This window comes from Oncorhynchus mykiss, chromosome 20 (assembly GCF_057628025.1).
Source record: "Oncorhynchus mykiss isolate SJ-2025 chromosome 20, ASM5762802v1, whole genome shotgun sequence".
Lineage (NCBI taxonomy): Eukaryota > Metazoa > Chordata > Actinopteri > Salmoniformes > Salmonidae > Oncorhynchus > Oncorhynchus mykiss.
This window is the reverse complement of record NC_143041.1, coordinates 10,991,545-11,009,513: the sequence shown is the minus strand read 5'-3', so window position 1 is coordinate 11,009,513 and position 17,969 is coordinate 10,991,545. Positions and strand designations below refer to the sequence as shown.

The 17,969-nt window shown below is 41.6% G+C and overlaps 1 protein-coding gene across 2 annotated transcripts; it reads right to left on the bottom strand.

The window, feature by feature from the left end:
- Nucleotides 1-539: 539 nt before the first annotated feature.
- On the bottom strand, nucleotides 540-15,569 carry LOC149974386 (desumoylating isopeptidase 1-like). Of its 2 annotated transcripts, none has more exons than XM_090212186.1 (6): nucleotides 15,125-15,569; nucleotides 8,512-8,533; nucleotides 8,223-8,292; nucleotides 7,905-8,014; nucleotides 5,872-5,994; nucleotides 540-3,995 (listed from the first exon to the last, which is right to left on the bottom strand). In XM_090212186.1, exons 1-6 carry the CDS (start codon nucleotides 15,213-15,215, stop codon nucleotides 3,902-3,904), a joined length of 510 nt encoding a protein of 169 aa, XP_090068312.1. In that variant the 5' UTR covers nucleotides 15,216-15,569; the 3' UTR covers nucleotides 540-3,901. The 2 variants fall into 2 exon arrangements, with proteins under 2 accessions (XP_090068312.1, XP_090068313.1); XM_090212187.1 differs by having other exon boundaries at nucleotides 7,905-8,022; nucleotides 15,125-15,499.
- Nucleotides 15,570-17,969: the final 2,400 nt, after the last annotated feature.

The window sequence follows — 17,969 nt, the reverse complement described above, 5'->3', positions numbered from 1 at the left end:
CTTTTGCACACCAGTACAACATCATCTGCACATCTATAACTCCAGTGTTAATTTGCTAAATTGTAATTACTCAGCTAATATGGCCTATTTATTGCCTTACTCCATTTTCACACACTGTATATCGATTTTTCTATTGTGTTATTGACTGTACTTGTGTTTATCCCACGTGTAACTCGGTGTTGTTTTTGTCACACTGCTTTATATTGGCAAGGTTGCAGTTGTAAATGAGAACTTGTTCTCAACTGGCCTAGCTGGTTAAATAAATAACACACATTTTTATTTGGCCTACCCCCGACGCATTGTACCCCAGTTTGGGAATACCTGTTACACACCATCATATAATGTAGTATGGTCTCCCACTAATCACTGGCTGAAGAGATATTTCTGGGTGAATAAGTATTTGTTTAGGAAACTACCTGTACAAAAATAACCATAGTCAGAGGCTGGTAGCACACTGCACTTTGGTGTGTATTTCACCGTGGAACATCCTCCATCTGCCTTAAGAGTGTTAACACAAAAAGACACATAGACAACAATACTTAGAGAAAAGTTGTCTTTATCAAGCAGAGGCAAGAGTTTCGTTAAATATAAACAGGATCTTTACATCACAATCGTGGACAGAGTAAGGATGGACATTTTGGGGGTATCACAACTTTGACTTAATACCAAATGTGAATTACCGAATATATTAAATCTTGATAATACAATAATAATAACGATATGTATGCTCATAATGACATTAGGTAATAAATTAAAGTATGTCACTTACAAAGACAGTCTTGTGTATATAATATTACAATAAATAAACAGATCAAAACAAACAAATAATGGCATCAAAATCACAGACACTTGATATCAGGAAAAAAGTGAATGGCGGTTGGCATAACTCTCGATATGGAGAGTGATTTCCTATGCTGGAACAACATTAGGCTGCACACTGATTGCAAGAAAACAGTACAGAGACTCAACAACATTCCAATCTTTGAAAATGCCTAGATATGGTGCATTCCTGCTCATTTGAAAGGTATAAGTATACCAATTCTGGAAAGATGCAGTTGTTCAGTGTATTACTGCAGTTGTTCAGTGTATTACTGTAAAATCCTACATACAGACGTGCTCAAATGTGTTGGTGCCCTTACAGCTCATTAATGCTTCATTCCTCATGAAAAGTGAGTAAATTAAAAGCGGTATACTTGCATGCCGTTGGTATGTCATAGAATAAAGCAAAGAAGCTGTGAAAAGAATTATGAATTATTGCTTATTCTACAACGATATTCTAAAATGGCCTGGACACATGTTGGTACCCCTTAGAAAATAGAATAAATAATTTCATTATAGTGATATTTCAAAGTCATTTGTTTCTTTAATTAGTATCACACGTCTCCAATCTTGTAAGCAGTCATTCAGCCTATTTAAATGGAGAAAAGTAGTCACTGGGCTGTTTGGTATCATGGTGTGCACCACACTGAACATGGACCAGAGAAAGCAAAGGAGAGATTTGTCTGAGGAGATCAGAAAGAAAGTAATAGACAAGCATGGTAAAGATAAAGGCTACAAGACCATATCCAAGCAGCTTGATGTTCCTGTGACAACAGTCACAAATGTTATTAAGTTTAAGGTCCATGGATCTGTAGCCAACCTCACTGGGCGCGGCCACAAGAGGAAAATCGACCCCAGATTGAACAGAAGGAGAGTGCCAATGGTAGAAAAAGAACCAAGGATAACTGCCAAAGAGATACAAGCTGAACTCCAAGGTGACGGTACGTCAGTTTCTGATCGCACCATCCGTCACTTTTTGAGAGAAAATGGGCTCCATGGAAGTAGACCCAGGAGGACTCCACATTTGAAAGAAAAACACAAAAAAGCCAGACTGGAATTTTCTAAAATGCATAATGACAAGCCACAATCCTGAGAGAATGTCCTCCAAAACTGGAGCTTTTTGCCAAGTCACATCAGCTCTATGTTCACAGACGAAAACATGAAGCTTTCAAAGAAAATAACAACATACCTACAGTGAAACATGGAGGAGGCTCGGTTATGTTTTGGGGCTGCTTTGCTGCGCCTGGCACAGGGTGCCTTGAATCTGTGCAGGGCACAATGGAATCAAGACTATCAAGGCATTCTGGAGCGAAACGTACTGCCCAGTGTCAGAAAGCTCTGTCTCAGTCGCAGGTCATAGGTCCTCCAACAGGATAATGACCCAAAACACACAGCTAAACGCACCCAAGAATGGATAAGAACAAAACATTGGACTATTCTGAAGTGATCTTCTATGAGTCCTGATCGGAATCCTATCGAACAACTATGGAAAGAGCTGAAACTTACAGTCTGGAGAAGGCACCCATCAAACCTGAGACAGCTGGAGCAGTTGGCTCAGGAAGAGTGGGTCAAACTACCTGCTAACAGGTGCAGAAGTCTCATTGAGAGCTACAGAAAACATTTGATTGCAGTGATTGCCTCTAAAGGTTGTGCAACAAAATATTAGGTTATGGGTCCCATCATTATTGTCCATGCTATTTTCATTTGTTTTATTACTTACAATATTATGTTTAATAAAACATCTAAAGCAAAGTCTGATTTCTATTAAATATGGAATAAGCAACAGTGGATGCCAATTACTTTTGTCAGTTAAGTTATTTCAGAGAAAATTGTGCATTTGTGGAGGGGTACCAACAAATTTGAGCACGTCTGTACAGGTCACACAAGGTCATAGCTTGATGATCTTGAGTGTGTGTGTGCTTGTGTGTAACAATGTTTTCACGGGATAAACCTTGACACCAGACAGTTGGAAGTTGATACGAAGATAAGTGAATACGCAAGTTCACAATATCAAGACAAGTGCAAGTCAGAATTTGTATGGTTTTTATCACGTCTCCAGCTAAAATCTCAAACGTGGTTTGTTTCTCTTTTCATCTTCTCTACCCCTTCTCTCTACCTCTCTGGAGTGTAAATGCAGTCATGTCATGGTAATTAAAAAAGAACAATGAAAACACCAAAATAGCTTACTTAATTACTTATAACAGGAAGGTAAAAGGACACCCTACCCACCCCTGTGCAGGAAAGAGCTGCAGCTCTGGCTCTAGATAGAAAGCTTGCAGCTCCCTAGTTTTACATTCAGCTGACCATGGGCTCCTATGGAGAGTAGAAGAAATATCTATCTTATCATACACTTACGGCCTAATGCCAGCTTTATATCCATGGACATACTAAAATACACACACAGATCGCAGGCCAAGTTTATAGTGGAAAAGGGGTAAGTTAGGTAGAATCATGTTAAGTCTGGGGAGTGTCAGGCTGGGCTGGGGTAAAAGGTCAGATGCAGCTGTTTTTATCTCAATATCAAATCATTTCTGGGGAACAATTAAGTACCTTAGTGTGGTTATTTTAAATGAGTCAAAAAATAGCAAAGAGAATTTCTTAGCAAAGAGAATTTCTCAATAAATAATTTTGCTAGGACTGTCTGGGAGTGGTCTGAGTGGGTAGGGGAAAACTGAAAATGTGCTGATATTGGCAGAGTTTTGGAACTCTTTCTTATTGGTCTATTAACCAATACGCCAAAACGCCATCCCACCAAAATACGCTGACATTTCCAGCGGTCTTTTCAAACAGCTCCTACACTAAAGGGGCATTATAAATTTCACAATTTCATTGTATTATTGACACCTCATAGCGTGGAAAGATATATATAAAAAAAACAGGAAAATCACTTTTTTGACTGCACTGGGCCTTTAAGGTATTAAAGAGGTCAGGTTGGGTTAGGTTGCTGCCTGGCCCACTGACTGACTGACTGACACATCAGTAAGGAACTTACAAAGGTCCAGAGCTGCAGATCTCCCACCCCCCCCCCCACACAGACTGACTGATCGTTTAATATATTACTCTGTGCACCTGTGTTACCGGTCTATCTCTGGCCATAATGTCCATTGAAGGTGTTGCCCCCTTGAGGTGCAATATTGATGGAGTCCAGAAGCGGGCGTAGCGCCTGGCCGAAAGGTCTGCGGGTGACAGAGTGGAACACAGCACAAATTAGAATCCACACAGTGAGTTATGTTTTGAACAAGCTTTCCTTATTTCTATCATACATTCCAACAAACTCAATTTAACTTGAAACACACAGTAAGTGCAGTGCTTAATTTGTAAAAAAGTGAGAGTGAGGTGACCTGGGAAGTTATGCGGTACCGGAGCACATTAGAGAGAAAAAATTAAGCATTGCATGCATATCAATGCATTTGAGTAGTGGCATAGAGCAGTAGAGTAGAGTCACTTACATGAGTAGCACACATGGGGACATGTTTTAATAGCCTACGGTCCGGTGAGAAAATGTGCCTTTTATAAACCAATTTCATGCAATTCTACATCATTTTACATGACTGGAGACTTTGGCAAAATCTTTTTTTATACCACACAAATGAGCAACATGTCAGGCTACTTTGACACTGACAAACTGAGATCAATAAAAACGACCTTGACTTGAATCCATCAACAGCCTAGGCCTAGGTGTGTGGAGACACATTATGTAGGCTACAATATGAAGAAATTATAATCCTAAAAATGCTTTCCAGTTTCACTGACTCACCCAATGATGAGCAGCTCACTCACTGGTGATGGCCGATGCCAAAAGCCTCTCTCTCCCTCTTTGTAAAACAATATTTGGAAGTTGATCTAACATTTTGTCAGACTTATAGCATAGAGTCTTCACTCTTCAGCAGGAGTAATTTGTTTTCCAACCTGTGTTTTCCTTCCATTGTATTTGAAATATTGCGAAAGGCCAGTTTTATCTGCATGCTGTTTTTTCACCAACAGATTTGCCTTGCGTTCCCAACTGTAGGCTATTCCTGGTTATTGGGCTACAATCCACAGCTATGCTATTTTGAAAAAAAAGAAAAAAAGAAGAAGCTATTGATCTTCTGTGGCTAAATTATAGGCCTTCTCGTGGTGTAGTAGGCTATTCTGAATTGTTTATTTTACTTCTGAACAGAGAAGTAATCCTATAATTTTGACCTATGTATTTGAATTTATCAGGGGCAGTTCCTTCAGAACCCTTTGTGTGGCTATGCTTCTATAAAAGGCAATAAATTATGATGTGCAAGGCTGGAGAGATGAGAGTTGCAAGCTCATGTGTATCAGAGCAGAGAGGGAAAGTGAATCTCATATCATAGAAAGTGAATCTCATTCTAGTTATGTGAGAGATACTGGCGTGCTTCACATACAGCCATGGCCAAACGTTGATCTCAGTGTTGCGCAAACTATAAGCCTGGGCCACCCCAACCCAAATCAACTCTTAGAATATTAGGCCCGGGCTGAAAATCTACTTTTTCAGGTAACGTTTTTTTTTGTACTGGCAGGACAATTAACGAAGAGGCAACTGGAATGAACTCTGATCACTTTTATTATAATTTTTACATTGCAAAAAGTAAAAATGATTTTTCAATGCCACAAGAGGTCCTGGAACAAAACAGTCCAAAACGGAGAGGTGTTGGATCCTGTTCCGGCAGGATCCGGCTCAAATTAAGCACTGATTAAGTGTCAAATTTGGCACATGCAGTGCATTCTGAAAGTATTCAGACCCCTTGACTTTTTCCACATTTTGTTATGTTACAGCCTTATTCTAAAATGGATTCCATTTGATTATTATTTATATAAAATAATAATAATAATAATAATCTCATCAATCTACATACAATACTCCATAATGACAAAGTGAAAACAGGTTTTTAGAATTTTGGGTAAATTCATTAAAAAAAAACTGAAATACCTGCTTGGAAGACTGCAGCACTGTCATTGTGCCACGCTCCCACACTACACTCATTATGTTTGACAATAGGTTCTTGTTTCTAGAGAGACGAGGGAGGGAAGAGAGGGGTAACTCACGTGGACAGCACTTCAGCCGGCAGGTCTGTGATGTGGGCAGGGATCTTGCTGCCGGTGAGGAACTGGGCCACTTCGTTACTGAACGTGTTACAGTTCCACTCAAACAGATGGTACTGGTTCCCCCTACAGTGTGTGAGAGAAAGGGGTGTGAGTGGGGAGAAAGGCAGTGAATGAGAGAAAGAAGCAAAGATAGGGACAGAGTAAAGATAGAGTGGATACAGTGAGGGAGAGAGATAAAAAGATCTCGTCAGTATCCAACTGCATATCTCCATCTATACATACCTACAGTACATACACACAGTGCATTCAGAAAGTATTCAGACCCCTTGACTTCTTCCACATCGTTACATTACAGCCTTGTTCAAAAATGTATTAAATTGTTTGTTGTTTTCTCTCAATCTACACACAATACCCCATAATGACAAAGCAAAAACAGGTTAATTTATTTTGCAAATGTATTAAAAATAAACAAATAAAATATCACATTTATCTAAGTATTCAGACCCTTTACTCAGTACTTTGTTGAAGCACCTTTGGCAGCTATTACAGCCTCGAGTCTTCTTGGGTATGACGCTACAAGCTTGGCACACCTGTATTTAGGAAGTTTCTCCCATTCTTCTCTGCAGATCCTCTCAAGTGTTTCTGCACAGCTATTTTCAGCTTTCTCCAGATATGTTAGATCGGACTCAAGTCCGAGCACTGGCTGGGCCACTCAAGGACATTCAGAAACTTTTCCCGAAGTCACTCCTGCGTTGTCTGGGCTGTGTGCTTAGGGTTGTTGTCCTGTTGGAAGGTGAACCTTCGCCCCAGTCTGATAACCTGCTCCAGAGTGCTCAGGACTTCATCAAGGATCTCTCTGTACTTTGCGCCATTCACCTTTGCCTAGATCCTGACTAGTCTCCCAGTCCCTTCCGCTGAAAAACATCCACACAGCATGATGCTAACACCACCATGATTCACCATAGGGATGGTGCCAGGTTTCCAACAGACGTGACACTTGGCATTCAAGCCAAAGAGTTCAATCTTGGTTTCATTTGACCAGATAATCATGTTTCTCATGGTCTGAGTCCTTTAGGTGACTTTTGGAAAACACCAAGTGGGTTGTCATGTGCCTTTTACTGAGGAGTTGCTTCCATCTGGCCACTCAACCATAAAGGCCTGATTGGTGGAGTGCTGCAGAGATAGTTGTGCTTCTGGAAGGTTCTCCCATCTTTACACAGGAACTCTAGAGCTCTATCAGAGTGACCAGCGAGTTCTTGGTCACATTCATGACCAAGGCCCTTCTCCCCCGATTGCTCAGTTTGGCCGGGCAGCCAGCTCTAGGAAGATTCTTGGTGGTTCCAAACTTCTTCCATTTAAGAATGATGGAGGTCACTCTGTTCTTGGGGACCTTCAACACTGCAGACATTTTTTGGTACCCTTCCCCAGATCTGTGCCTCGACACAATCCTGTCTCGCACCTCTACGGACAATTCCTTCGACCTCATGGCTTGGTTTTTGAGCTGATATGCACTGTGAACTGTGGGACCTTATATAAACAGGTTTGTGCCTTTCCAAATAATTTCCAATCAATCAAATTTACTACAGGTGGACTTCAATCAAGTTGTAGAAACATCTCAAGGATGATCAATGGAAACAGGATGCATCTGAGCTCAACTGCGAGTCTCATAGCGAAGGGTCTGAATACTTATTCAGAGGGGTTGGGGTAAATGCGGAAGACATTTCAGTTGAATACATTCAGTTGGACAACTGACTATGTATCTCCCTTTCCCTTATGTAAATAAGGCATTTCAGTTTTTATTTTTAATAAATGAGCAAATATTTATTTAAACCTGTTTTCGCTTTGTCATCATGGGGTATTGTGTGTAGTTTGCTGAGAGAAAAAAAGAAGGGTTTAATCCATTTTAGAATAAGGCTGTAACGTAACAAAATGTGGAAAAAGTCAAGGGGTCTGAATACTTTCCAAAGGCACTGTACATACATACACACACATATCCCAGTGGAGTTAAGATACACCAGGTGCCTCAGCCTCACCTGTATGTGGACTCTCCCAGTGAAGACAGGTACTCCATAAAGATTTCCTCAGTCACTTCTGTGATGCCCAGGTCTATTATGGAGTTGGGTTCTCCCAGGGACGTCCCACCCTGAAACACTCAACAAACACAAACAGCTTAGTCATGTCCCCTGCTTGCTCAGTTGTCCTCCAATGGCCCTGTATTTGCAGCTTTTACTTAGCCCCAGGATTTGTTGAGGATCACAACATCTATGTTTGGGGCAACTCTAACTTAGACTTCTGTGGACAACTCAGGTCTAGTTTATTGTAGGAAGGAATAGAATAAAACGTTGTCTTACAGGTGGGCAGTTTGCGATGCCCTCTCCCCCATAGAAGAACTCCTCTCCATGGACAACAATAGCAGTGTGCCTGAGAGGAATATGTTACTGTTTTGTTTCACATAAAGAGGGATTCTCAATTTACAGACTTAAAAACACTGGGGGAAAAATATCCCTATCATGACATTCATGTAGAGAATGCTCAACATATTTTACAACACCCAGTTATGAAATGATAGGTGAACATAAAATTGACCTTTGTCCTCACAAAAAATAAGAACTTAAATCAAAGAATACATAATTTACTCACCATATTCCATCAAGCTGTTTCCCTGTGAATAGAAGAAAATAGTTTATATGTACATTTTGTGAATGAGAGCTAGAAGTAAATAATAAGTTCAGCCCATGGGCCTAAATGGCATCCTCAGTGTCTCCTCATCCCTGCTACAAATAGTCACTTGTATCGAAGTGCCGTGTTTTTAGAGAGTCCCAGCTCTCGCATCACCAAAGATATTTGCTCCTTGTTCCGTGTGGCATCAATTTCCGCGGATAATACAACTTATATTACAACCAAAGCTTGTATATACAAGGAATAAAAATATAAATGCAACATGTAAAGTGTTGGTACCATGTTTCATGAGCTGAAATAAAAGGTCATACACATTTACCATACTCACAAAAAGCTTATGTCTCTCAAATTTGGTGCACAAATTAGTTTTACATCCATGTTAGTGAGCATTTCTCCTTTGCCAAGATAATCCATCCGACTGACAGGTGAGGCATATCAAGAAGCCGATTAAACAGCATGATCATTACACAGGTGCACCTTGTGCTGGGGACAATAAAAGGCCACTAAAATGTGCAGTTGTCCCACAACACAATGCCACAGATGTCTAAAGTTGAGGGAGCGTGCAATTGGCATGATGACTGTAGGTATGTCCACCAGAGCTGTTTCCAGAGAATTACATTTAAATTTCTCTACCATAAGCCGCCTCCAAAGACGTTTTAGAGAATTTGGCAGTACGTCCAACCGGCCTCAGAACAGCAGACCATGTGTAACCACGCCAGCCCAGGACCTCCACATCTGGCTTCTTCACCTGCAGGATCGTCAAAGATCAGCCACCCGGACAGCTGATAAAACTGGAGGTTTGCACAACCAAAGAATTTCAACATTAACTGTCAGAAACTGTCTCAGGGATGCTCATTTGCATGCTAGTTGTCTTCACCAGGGTCTTGACCTGTCTGAAGTTCCGCATCGTAACTGACTTCAGCGGGCAAGTGCTCAACTTCGATGGCCATTGGCACGCTGGAGAAGTGTGCTCTTCACAGATGAATTCGGGTTTCAACTGTACCGGGCAGATGGCAGATGTGTGGGCGAGCGGTTTGCTGATGTTAATGTGAACAGAGTGCCCCATGGTAGTTGTGGGGTTATGGTATGGGCAGGTATAAGCTACAACAAACACAATTGTATTTTATCGATGACAATTTGAATGCACAGAGATACCGTGACAAGATGCTGAGGCCCATTGTCGTGCCATTAATCCGCCGCCATCACCTCATAGGGTAGCCTAGTGGTTAGAGCTTTGGACTAGTAACCGGAAGGTTGCAAGTTCAAACCCCCAAGCTGACAAGGTACAAATCTGTCGTTCTGCCCTTGAACAGGCAGTTAACCCACTGTTCCTAGGCCGTCATTGAAAATAAGAATTTGTTCTTAACTGACTTGCCTGGTTAAATAAAGGTTAAAAAAAAAAAAAAAAAAATGTTTCAGCATGATAATGTGCATGTCGCAAGGATCTGTACACAATTCCTGGAAGCTGAAAATGTACCACTTCTTCCATGGCCTGCATTCTCACCAGACATGTCGCCCATTGAGCCCATTGAGCATGCTCAATGGGCGACATGTCTGGTGAGAATGCAGGCCATGGAAGAACTGGTACATTTTCAGCTTCCAGGAATTGTGTACAGATCCTTGCGACATGCACATTATCATGCTGAAACATGAGGTGATGCTCTGGATAGACGTGTACGACAGCGTGTTCCAGTTCCCGCAAATATCTAGCAACTTCACACAGCCATTGAATAGGAGTGGGAGGACATTCCACAGGCCACAATCAACAGCCTGATTAACTCTATGCAAAGGAGATCTGTCGCGCTGCATGAGACAAATGGTGGTCACACTAGATACTTAATGGTTTTCTGATCCACGTCCCTACTTTTTTGGGGATGACTTGGCCCGCAGAGTGAAGGAAAAGCAGCCAACAAGTGCTCAGCATATGCGGGAACTCCTTCAAGACTATTGGAAAAGCATTCCAGGTGAAGCTGGTTTTGAGAATGCAAAGAGTGTGCAAAGCTGTCATCAAGGCAAAGGGTGGCTACTTTGAAGAATCTTAAATATAAAATATATTTAGATTTTTTAAACACTTTTTTGCTTATAAGAAATCCCGCTATGCCCTCAGACGAACCATCAAACAGGCAAAGCATCAATACAGGACTGAGATTGAATCCTACAACACTGCTTCTGACGCTCGTCGGATGTGGCAGGGCTTACAAACTATTACGGACTACAAAAGGGAAACACAGCCGCGAGCTGCCCAATGACGTGAACATACCAAACTAAATTACTTTCATGCTCGTATTGGGGCAAGCAAAACTGAAGCATGCATGAGAGCACTAGGTGTTTCGCTCTCTGTAGTCGATGTGAGTATGACCTTGAAACAGGTCAACATTCACAAGACCGCAGGGCGGATTATCAGGACGTGTACTCAGACCATGCATGGACCAATTGGCAAGTGTCTTCACTGACATTTTAAACCTTTCCCAGACCAAATCTGTAATAACTACATGTTTCAAGCAGACCACCATAGTCCCGGTACCCAAGAATGCAAAGGTAACCTGCCTAAATGACCACCGCCCCGTAGCACTCACGTCGGTAGCCATGAAGTGCTTTGAAAGGCTGGTCATGGCTCACAACACCATCATCCCATAAACCCTAGACCCACTCGAATTCACGTACCACCCCAACAGATCCACAGATGACGCAATCTCAATCGCACTCCACACTGCCCTTTCCCACCAGGACAAAGGAACCCCTATGTGAGAATGCTGTTCATTGACTACAGAACAGCGTTTAACACCACAAAGCTCACCACTAAGCTAAAGACCCTGGGACTAAACACCTCCCTCTGCAACTGGAACCTGGACTTCCTGATGGGCCACCCCCAGGTGGTAAGGGTAGGCAACAACACATCTGCCACGCTGATCTTCAACACGGGGGCCCCTCAGGGGTGCGTGCTTAGTCCCCTCCGGTACTCCCTGTTCACCCATGACTGCGTGGCCAAGCACGCCTCCAACACCATCATTAAGTTTGCTGACGACACAGTGGTAGGCGTGATTACCGACAAGACAGCCTATAGGGAGGGGGTCAGTCCCTTAATGTGAGCAAGACAAAAGGAGCTGATCATGGACTACAGGAAAAGAAGGGCCGAACACACCCCCATTCCAATGGGGCTGTAGTGGAGTGGGTCAAGAGTTAAGTTCATTGGTGTCCACATCACCAAAAAACTATCATGGTCCCAACACACCAAGACAGTTGTGAAGAGGGCACAACAAAACCTTTTCCGCCTCAGGAGAACGGGTCCCCAGGGTCCCCAGATCCTCAAAAAGCTTTCCTGCCATCCATTCCTGCCATCCATCCTATATACTAGGCATGTCAGAAGAAGGCCCAAACAAATTGTCCAAGACTCTAGTCACCCAAGTCATAGACTGTTCTCTCTGCTACCGCATGGCAAGCGGTATCAGATCGCCAAGTCTAAGCCTCCTTAACAGCTTTAACCCCCAAGCCATGAGACTGCTGAACAATTAATCAAATGGCCACATTGACCCCCCCCCCCCCCCCTTTGTTTTTACACTGCTGCTACTCGCTGTTTATTATCTATGCATAATTACCTTTCCCCTAAATACATGTACTAATTATCTCGACTAACCTGTACTCCCACACATTGACTCCGTACCAGTGCCCCCTGTATACAGCCTCGTTATTATGTTTTACTTTGGCTTATTTAGTCAATATTTTTTTTCATGCTATCCCCAGAAGTGCCCCGAACTGCATTGTTGGTTAAGGGCTTGTAAGTAAGCATTTCACATTAAGGTTGTATTCAGCGAATGTGACCCAAAATAATTTGTTGTGATATGACAGAATTCAGAACATGAGCCATTCTTACAGTATTCTCCCTGCACACGAAGTCAGAACTGTATGATAAATAAAGTGGCCAAATAAGCAGACAATGAAAGCTCTTACAATATTCGATGATGACATTTCTCAAAAACAGTCTGTAAGCTAAATGACCGTTCAAAACTTACTTTCCCTATTCAGAGCTCGTTTTTTCCGAGTTCCCAGATGTCTTGAACTCACTGAAGTCTGAGATTTCCCAGTTCCAATTGTTTTGAATGTGTCAGAAGTCATGCTGGATTGACAGCATGGCCAATGTTGAATGTTAATCATTTTAAGCTTGGAAAAGAGACCCTTAAACCCAGACTTGTACCACACAACCACTCCATTGAATAGCAGGCTAGTGATTGCTTTGCAATACTTGCAGTTAAGCACTGATTCCTTCCAAACCACTCATTGCTGAATTTGTGATTTTCAACTTGTTGTGTAATGTTTATGTCCAATGGCCGATGAACATATGTTTTATCTATAATTTATCTTCATTTGACAAGGATTGAAAAGTATTTGCCAGTAGATTGCCGACTTGATTCATGATGACGACTGCTAGCTTGCTAGCTAAGATTTTGAAAGTATGATATTGACATGATCAGTCCAATTAAAAGGTAGGGTACATATAACGTGATTTGACATAATTTTATCTGTGGCCAATGACCAAGCCTTCTTGGATGGGCACTTCTAACGTAACTCTATGGCAGCACCCAAGGGGCTTGAATTTTCAATCTCTCCCTGTAGATTTTGCGGTGACGTAGTGTCCCCATGAGTGACAGAACACTGAGCCAATCACGGTGCAACTAGAGAACATTACCAACCCCTACGCTACGTATATTCCACTGACTCCCCCACCACCACAGAAAGCACTGAGCTAGGCTGAGCTGCCTTACTCTAGAAAGCAAAAAAGAGAACATGTTTGTATGCGGCTTTATTAACTCAGTTATATTTGATTTATTTTTACATTGTTTGCAAACTGATATGTGACACGTATTAATGCCAAAATAACATGCAAAACAAGCAATTTTTTATATATATCTAAACTCAGTAAAAAAAAATAAACATCCCTTTTCAGGATCCTTTTTTCAAATATATTTTGTAAAAATCCAAATAACTTCACAGATCTTCATTGTAAAGGGTTTAAACACTGTTTCCCATGCATGTTCAAGGAACCATAAACAATTAATTAACATGCACTTGTGGAACGGTCATTAAGACACTTACTGCTTACAGACGGTAGGCAATTAAGGTCACAGTTATGAAAACGTAGGACACTAAAAAAGAGGCCTTTCTACTGACTCTGAAAAACACCAAAAGAAAGATGCCCAGGGTCCCTGCTCATCTGCGTGAACGTGCCTTATGCATGCTGCAAGGAGGCTTGAGGACTGCAGACGTGGCCAGGGCAATAAATTGCAATGTCCATACTGTGAGACGCCTAAGACAGCGCTAGAGGGAGACAGGGCGGCCAGCTGATCGTCATCGCAGTGGCAGACCACGTGTAACAGTAACAAGATCGGTACATCCGAACATCACACCTGCGGGACAGGTACAGGATGGCAACAACAACTGCCCAAGTTACACCAGGAATTCACAATCCCTCCATCAGTGCTCAGATTGTCCGCAATAGGCTGAGAGAAGCTGGACTTAGGGTTTGTAGGCCTGTTGTAAGGCAGGTCCTCACCAGACATCACAGGCAACAACGTCACCTATGGGCACAAACCCACCGTCGCTGGACCAGACAGGACTGGCAAAAAAGGCTCATCCTGACATTACCCTCCAGCATGACAATGCCACCAGCCATACTGCTTGTTCTGTGCGTGATTTCCTGCAAGACAGGAATGTCAGTGTTCTGCCATGGCCAGCGAAGAGCCCAGATCTCAATCCCATTGAGCACGTATGGGACCTGTTGGATCGGAGGGTGAGGGCTAGGGCCAGTCCCCCCAGAAATGTTCAGGAACTTGCAGGTGCCTTGGTAGAAGAGTGGGGTAACATCTCACAGCAAGAACTGGCAAATCTGGTGCAGTCTACGAGGAGGAGATGCATCTGCAGTACTTAATGCAGCTTGTGGCCACACCAGATACTGACTGTTACTTTTGATTTTGACCCCCCCCCCCCCCCTTTGTTCAGGGACACATTTATGTTAGTCACACGTCTATGGAACTTGTTCAGTTTGTCTCAGTTGTTGAATCTTGTTATGTTCATACAAATATTTACACATGTTAAGATTGCTGAAAATAAACGCAGTTGACAGTGAGAGGACGTTTCTTTTTTTGCTGAGTTTATATAGTTTTTTAGGGTTCTGTCCCACCTGCCATGAATTACAGGTCGCCATTGGTCCCTTAAGGTCTTTGTGTAATGTGTTATTGTACCCCCTAGCCCAAAATCCTTGGTATATTCTTTATTTATAAACTGGGTGGTTTGAGCCCTGAATGCTGATTGGCTGACAGCCGTGGTATATCAGAACGTATACCACGGGTATGACAAAACATTTATTTTGACTTCTCTAATTACATTGGTAACTAGTTTATAATAGCAATAAGGTACCTCGGGGGTCTGTGATATATTGGCCATATACCACACCCCCTCATGCCTTATTGCTTAAGCTTACTTGTGTTCCCCGTGTACATTTGTATTGATTTATTATTGTTAATAAAAAAAGAAACATTTACAAAGAAGTACAACCAAAGATAACTAGCTTGCATCTTACCTAGCATGAGGGGGCTCAGCTGGCGAGCCATTCCGTTAGACAGGTCGTAAACGTACAGTTTAACAGGATACAAGGTGTAATTTTGATCCATAATTCAGCTCGATGTTAAATCAGGTTTTTTAGTGTTGTTTTGTCTCCAATGTTTACGAGCTGGCTACAGTAACGTTAGCTCGTTCTGGTTCCGCTTGGCCTAAAATGGCAAAACACAAATCGTCCCGAAATGGCGTATGTTGGGCAAAAAAAAAGGCAGCTGAATTACGACTATCTAATAATTTAGGCAAATTCACGACCATAGTAAGACATCACTTAACAGCTAGCAAGCTAATCAGCTGTTTCTGTGTCCCTGTCGTTTACCACCACTATGGCGCCGCCGATAGAGGGCGGCTTGAGAACGTTCATAACAATGGCATGACGCGACCGAGTGACGGAGGTGCAACCTATAAATACCATAGAAATGGCATGAGAGGAATATTGACTTTGTTCTTGATATTTTCGACAACAAGGGTAATATTCTCACATATGAACAATTTATAACATTGAAAGAGTTTCCAATACATTTCAGAGAGTTTATTTCTGTGATCAAAGCCGTTCCCAGTGGTCTTACTGTAACAGCATAACTTTAGACCGTCCCCTAGCCCATACCCGGGCGCGAACTAGGGACCCTCTGCACACATCAACAACAGTCACCCATGAAGCATCGTTACCCATCGCTCCACAAAAGCCGCGGAGCAAGGGGAACCACTACTTCAAGGTCTCAGAGCAAGTGACTTCACCGATTGAAACGCTATTTAGCGCGCACCACCGCTAACTAGCTAGCCGTTTCACAACCGTTACATAACTACACTTATGAAAAGTCATCTTAATTTTGGGAATGATCACAAAGTTTATCCAGAACTCAGATTGGAAGGCGTGGGTTTACTTGAGAAATCTTGTTGTAATAAATATATAAGACAAATTCTTCATTCACAAAACCAACTTACACTGAGAGGAAAGTCTGGAATAATGCATGGTTTAAGGCCTTACAAATACTGTATACCAAACAAAGTTAAGGAAGTGCACTTCAACATTTTACATAAGATATATCCATGTAAGATTTCCAAATTTGTGGCTATTGATGATATCTGCGTTTTCTGTGAAAAAGAAGGTGAGAATCTGTCTCACTTGTTCTTTGAATGTAAATTTGTGTCAGAATTTTGGGAAAACCTTGCAAAGTACTTATTTACCATTATGAACACTGCTTATAATTTTAACATAAAATATATAATATGTTACTATTGCAATGATAACAAAACCACTGAAATGATTGTTAATTTTTTTATTCTTGTTGCCAAATACTTCATACACAAACAAAAATTCAAAAATTCTATACCAAAATTAGAAAATGTTCTGATTGAATTTAATTATCTTATTAAAACACTAACCCTAGTGAATAACAACAAGAATAACATCTTCATGAATCATTATAATAAGATATTTTCAGAGTGAATATAATTGCACTTAAATTGTTTCTTTTTTGTATTTTATTGATATTTTTTGTATGTTTGAGCATTGTTAATACCTGTGTTTGGTTTGCTAGACATGTTTGATGTAGCAATGTAAGTTGATTTTTGTATTATGAATCAAATAAATGTATAATAAAAAATAAATAAAAAATAAAAATGCCATAGAAATATACTGAATAAAACAGTGGTCCCCACTCAAGTCAATGATGGCAGAACGGATGGACAAGCGCCGATTACGAGCGTACCCATAAACAGCAAAGCAAGAAGTAAATGCAAGACGTGTACCCATCAATCTGTGCTGTGATTTGTTGACTCAACTGACATATTGTAATAAAATAAAAAAAAATATATATATACAGTGGGGCAAAAAAGTATTTAGTCAGCCACCAATTGTGCAAGTTCTCCCACTTAAAAATATGAGAGAGGCCTGTAATTTTCATCATAGGTACACTTCAACTATGACAGACAAGATGATAAAAAGAAATCCAGAAAATCACATTGTAGGATTTTTTATGAATTTATTTGCAAATTATGGTGGAAAATAAGTATTTGGTCAATAACAAAAGTTTATCTCAATACTTTGTTATATACCCTTTGTTGGTAATGACAGAGGCCAAACGTTTTTTGTAAGTCTTCACAAGGTTTTCACACACTGTTGCTGGTATTTTGGCCCATTCCTCCATGCAGATCTCCTCTAGAGCAGTGATGTTTTGGGGCTGTTGCTGGGCAACACGGACTTTCAACTCCCTCCAAAGATTTTCTATGGGGTTGAGATCTGGAGATCTGACTAGGCCACTCCAGGACCTTGAAATGCTTCTTGCGAAGCCTCTCCTCCGTTGCCCAGGCGGTGTGTTTGGGATCATTGTCATGCTGAAAGACCCAGCCACGTTTCATCTTCAATGCCCTTGCTGATGGAAGGAGGTTTTCACTCAAAATCTCACGATACATGGCCACATTCATTCTTTCCTTTACACGGATCAGTCGTCCTGGTCCCTTTGCAGAAAAACAGCCCCAAAGCATGATGTTCCACCCCCATGCTTCACAGTAGGTATGGTGTTCTTTGGATGCAACTCAGCATTCTTTGTCCTCCAAACACGACGAGTTGAGTTTTTACCAAAAAGTTATATTTTGGTTTGATCTGACCATATGACATTCTCCCAATCTTCTTCTGGATCATCCAAATGCTCTCTAGCAAACTTCAGATGGGCCTGGACATGTACTGGCTTAAGCAGGGGGACACGTCTGGCACTGCAGGATTTGAGTCCCTGGCGGTGTAGTGTGTTACTGATGGTAGGCTTTGTTACTTTGGTCCCAGCTCTCTGCAGGCCATTCACTAGGTCCCC

Coding starts and splice junctions, on each gene's coding strand:
- LOC149974386 (XM_090212186.1), bottom strand. CDS start 15,215: ATGGATCAAAATTACACCTTGTATCCTGTTAAACTGTACGTTTACGAC. Junction 8,534..15,124: donor GCTGAGCCCCCTCATGCTAG/GTAAGATGCAAG, acceptor TTCTATTCACAG/GGAAACAGCTTGATGGAATA. Junction 3,996..5,871: donor CCGGCTGAAGTGCTGTCCAC/GTGAGTTACCCC, acceptor TGTCACCCGCAG/ACCTTTCGGCCAGGCGCTAC.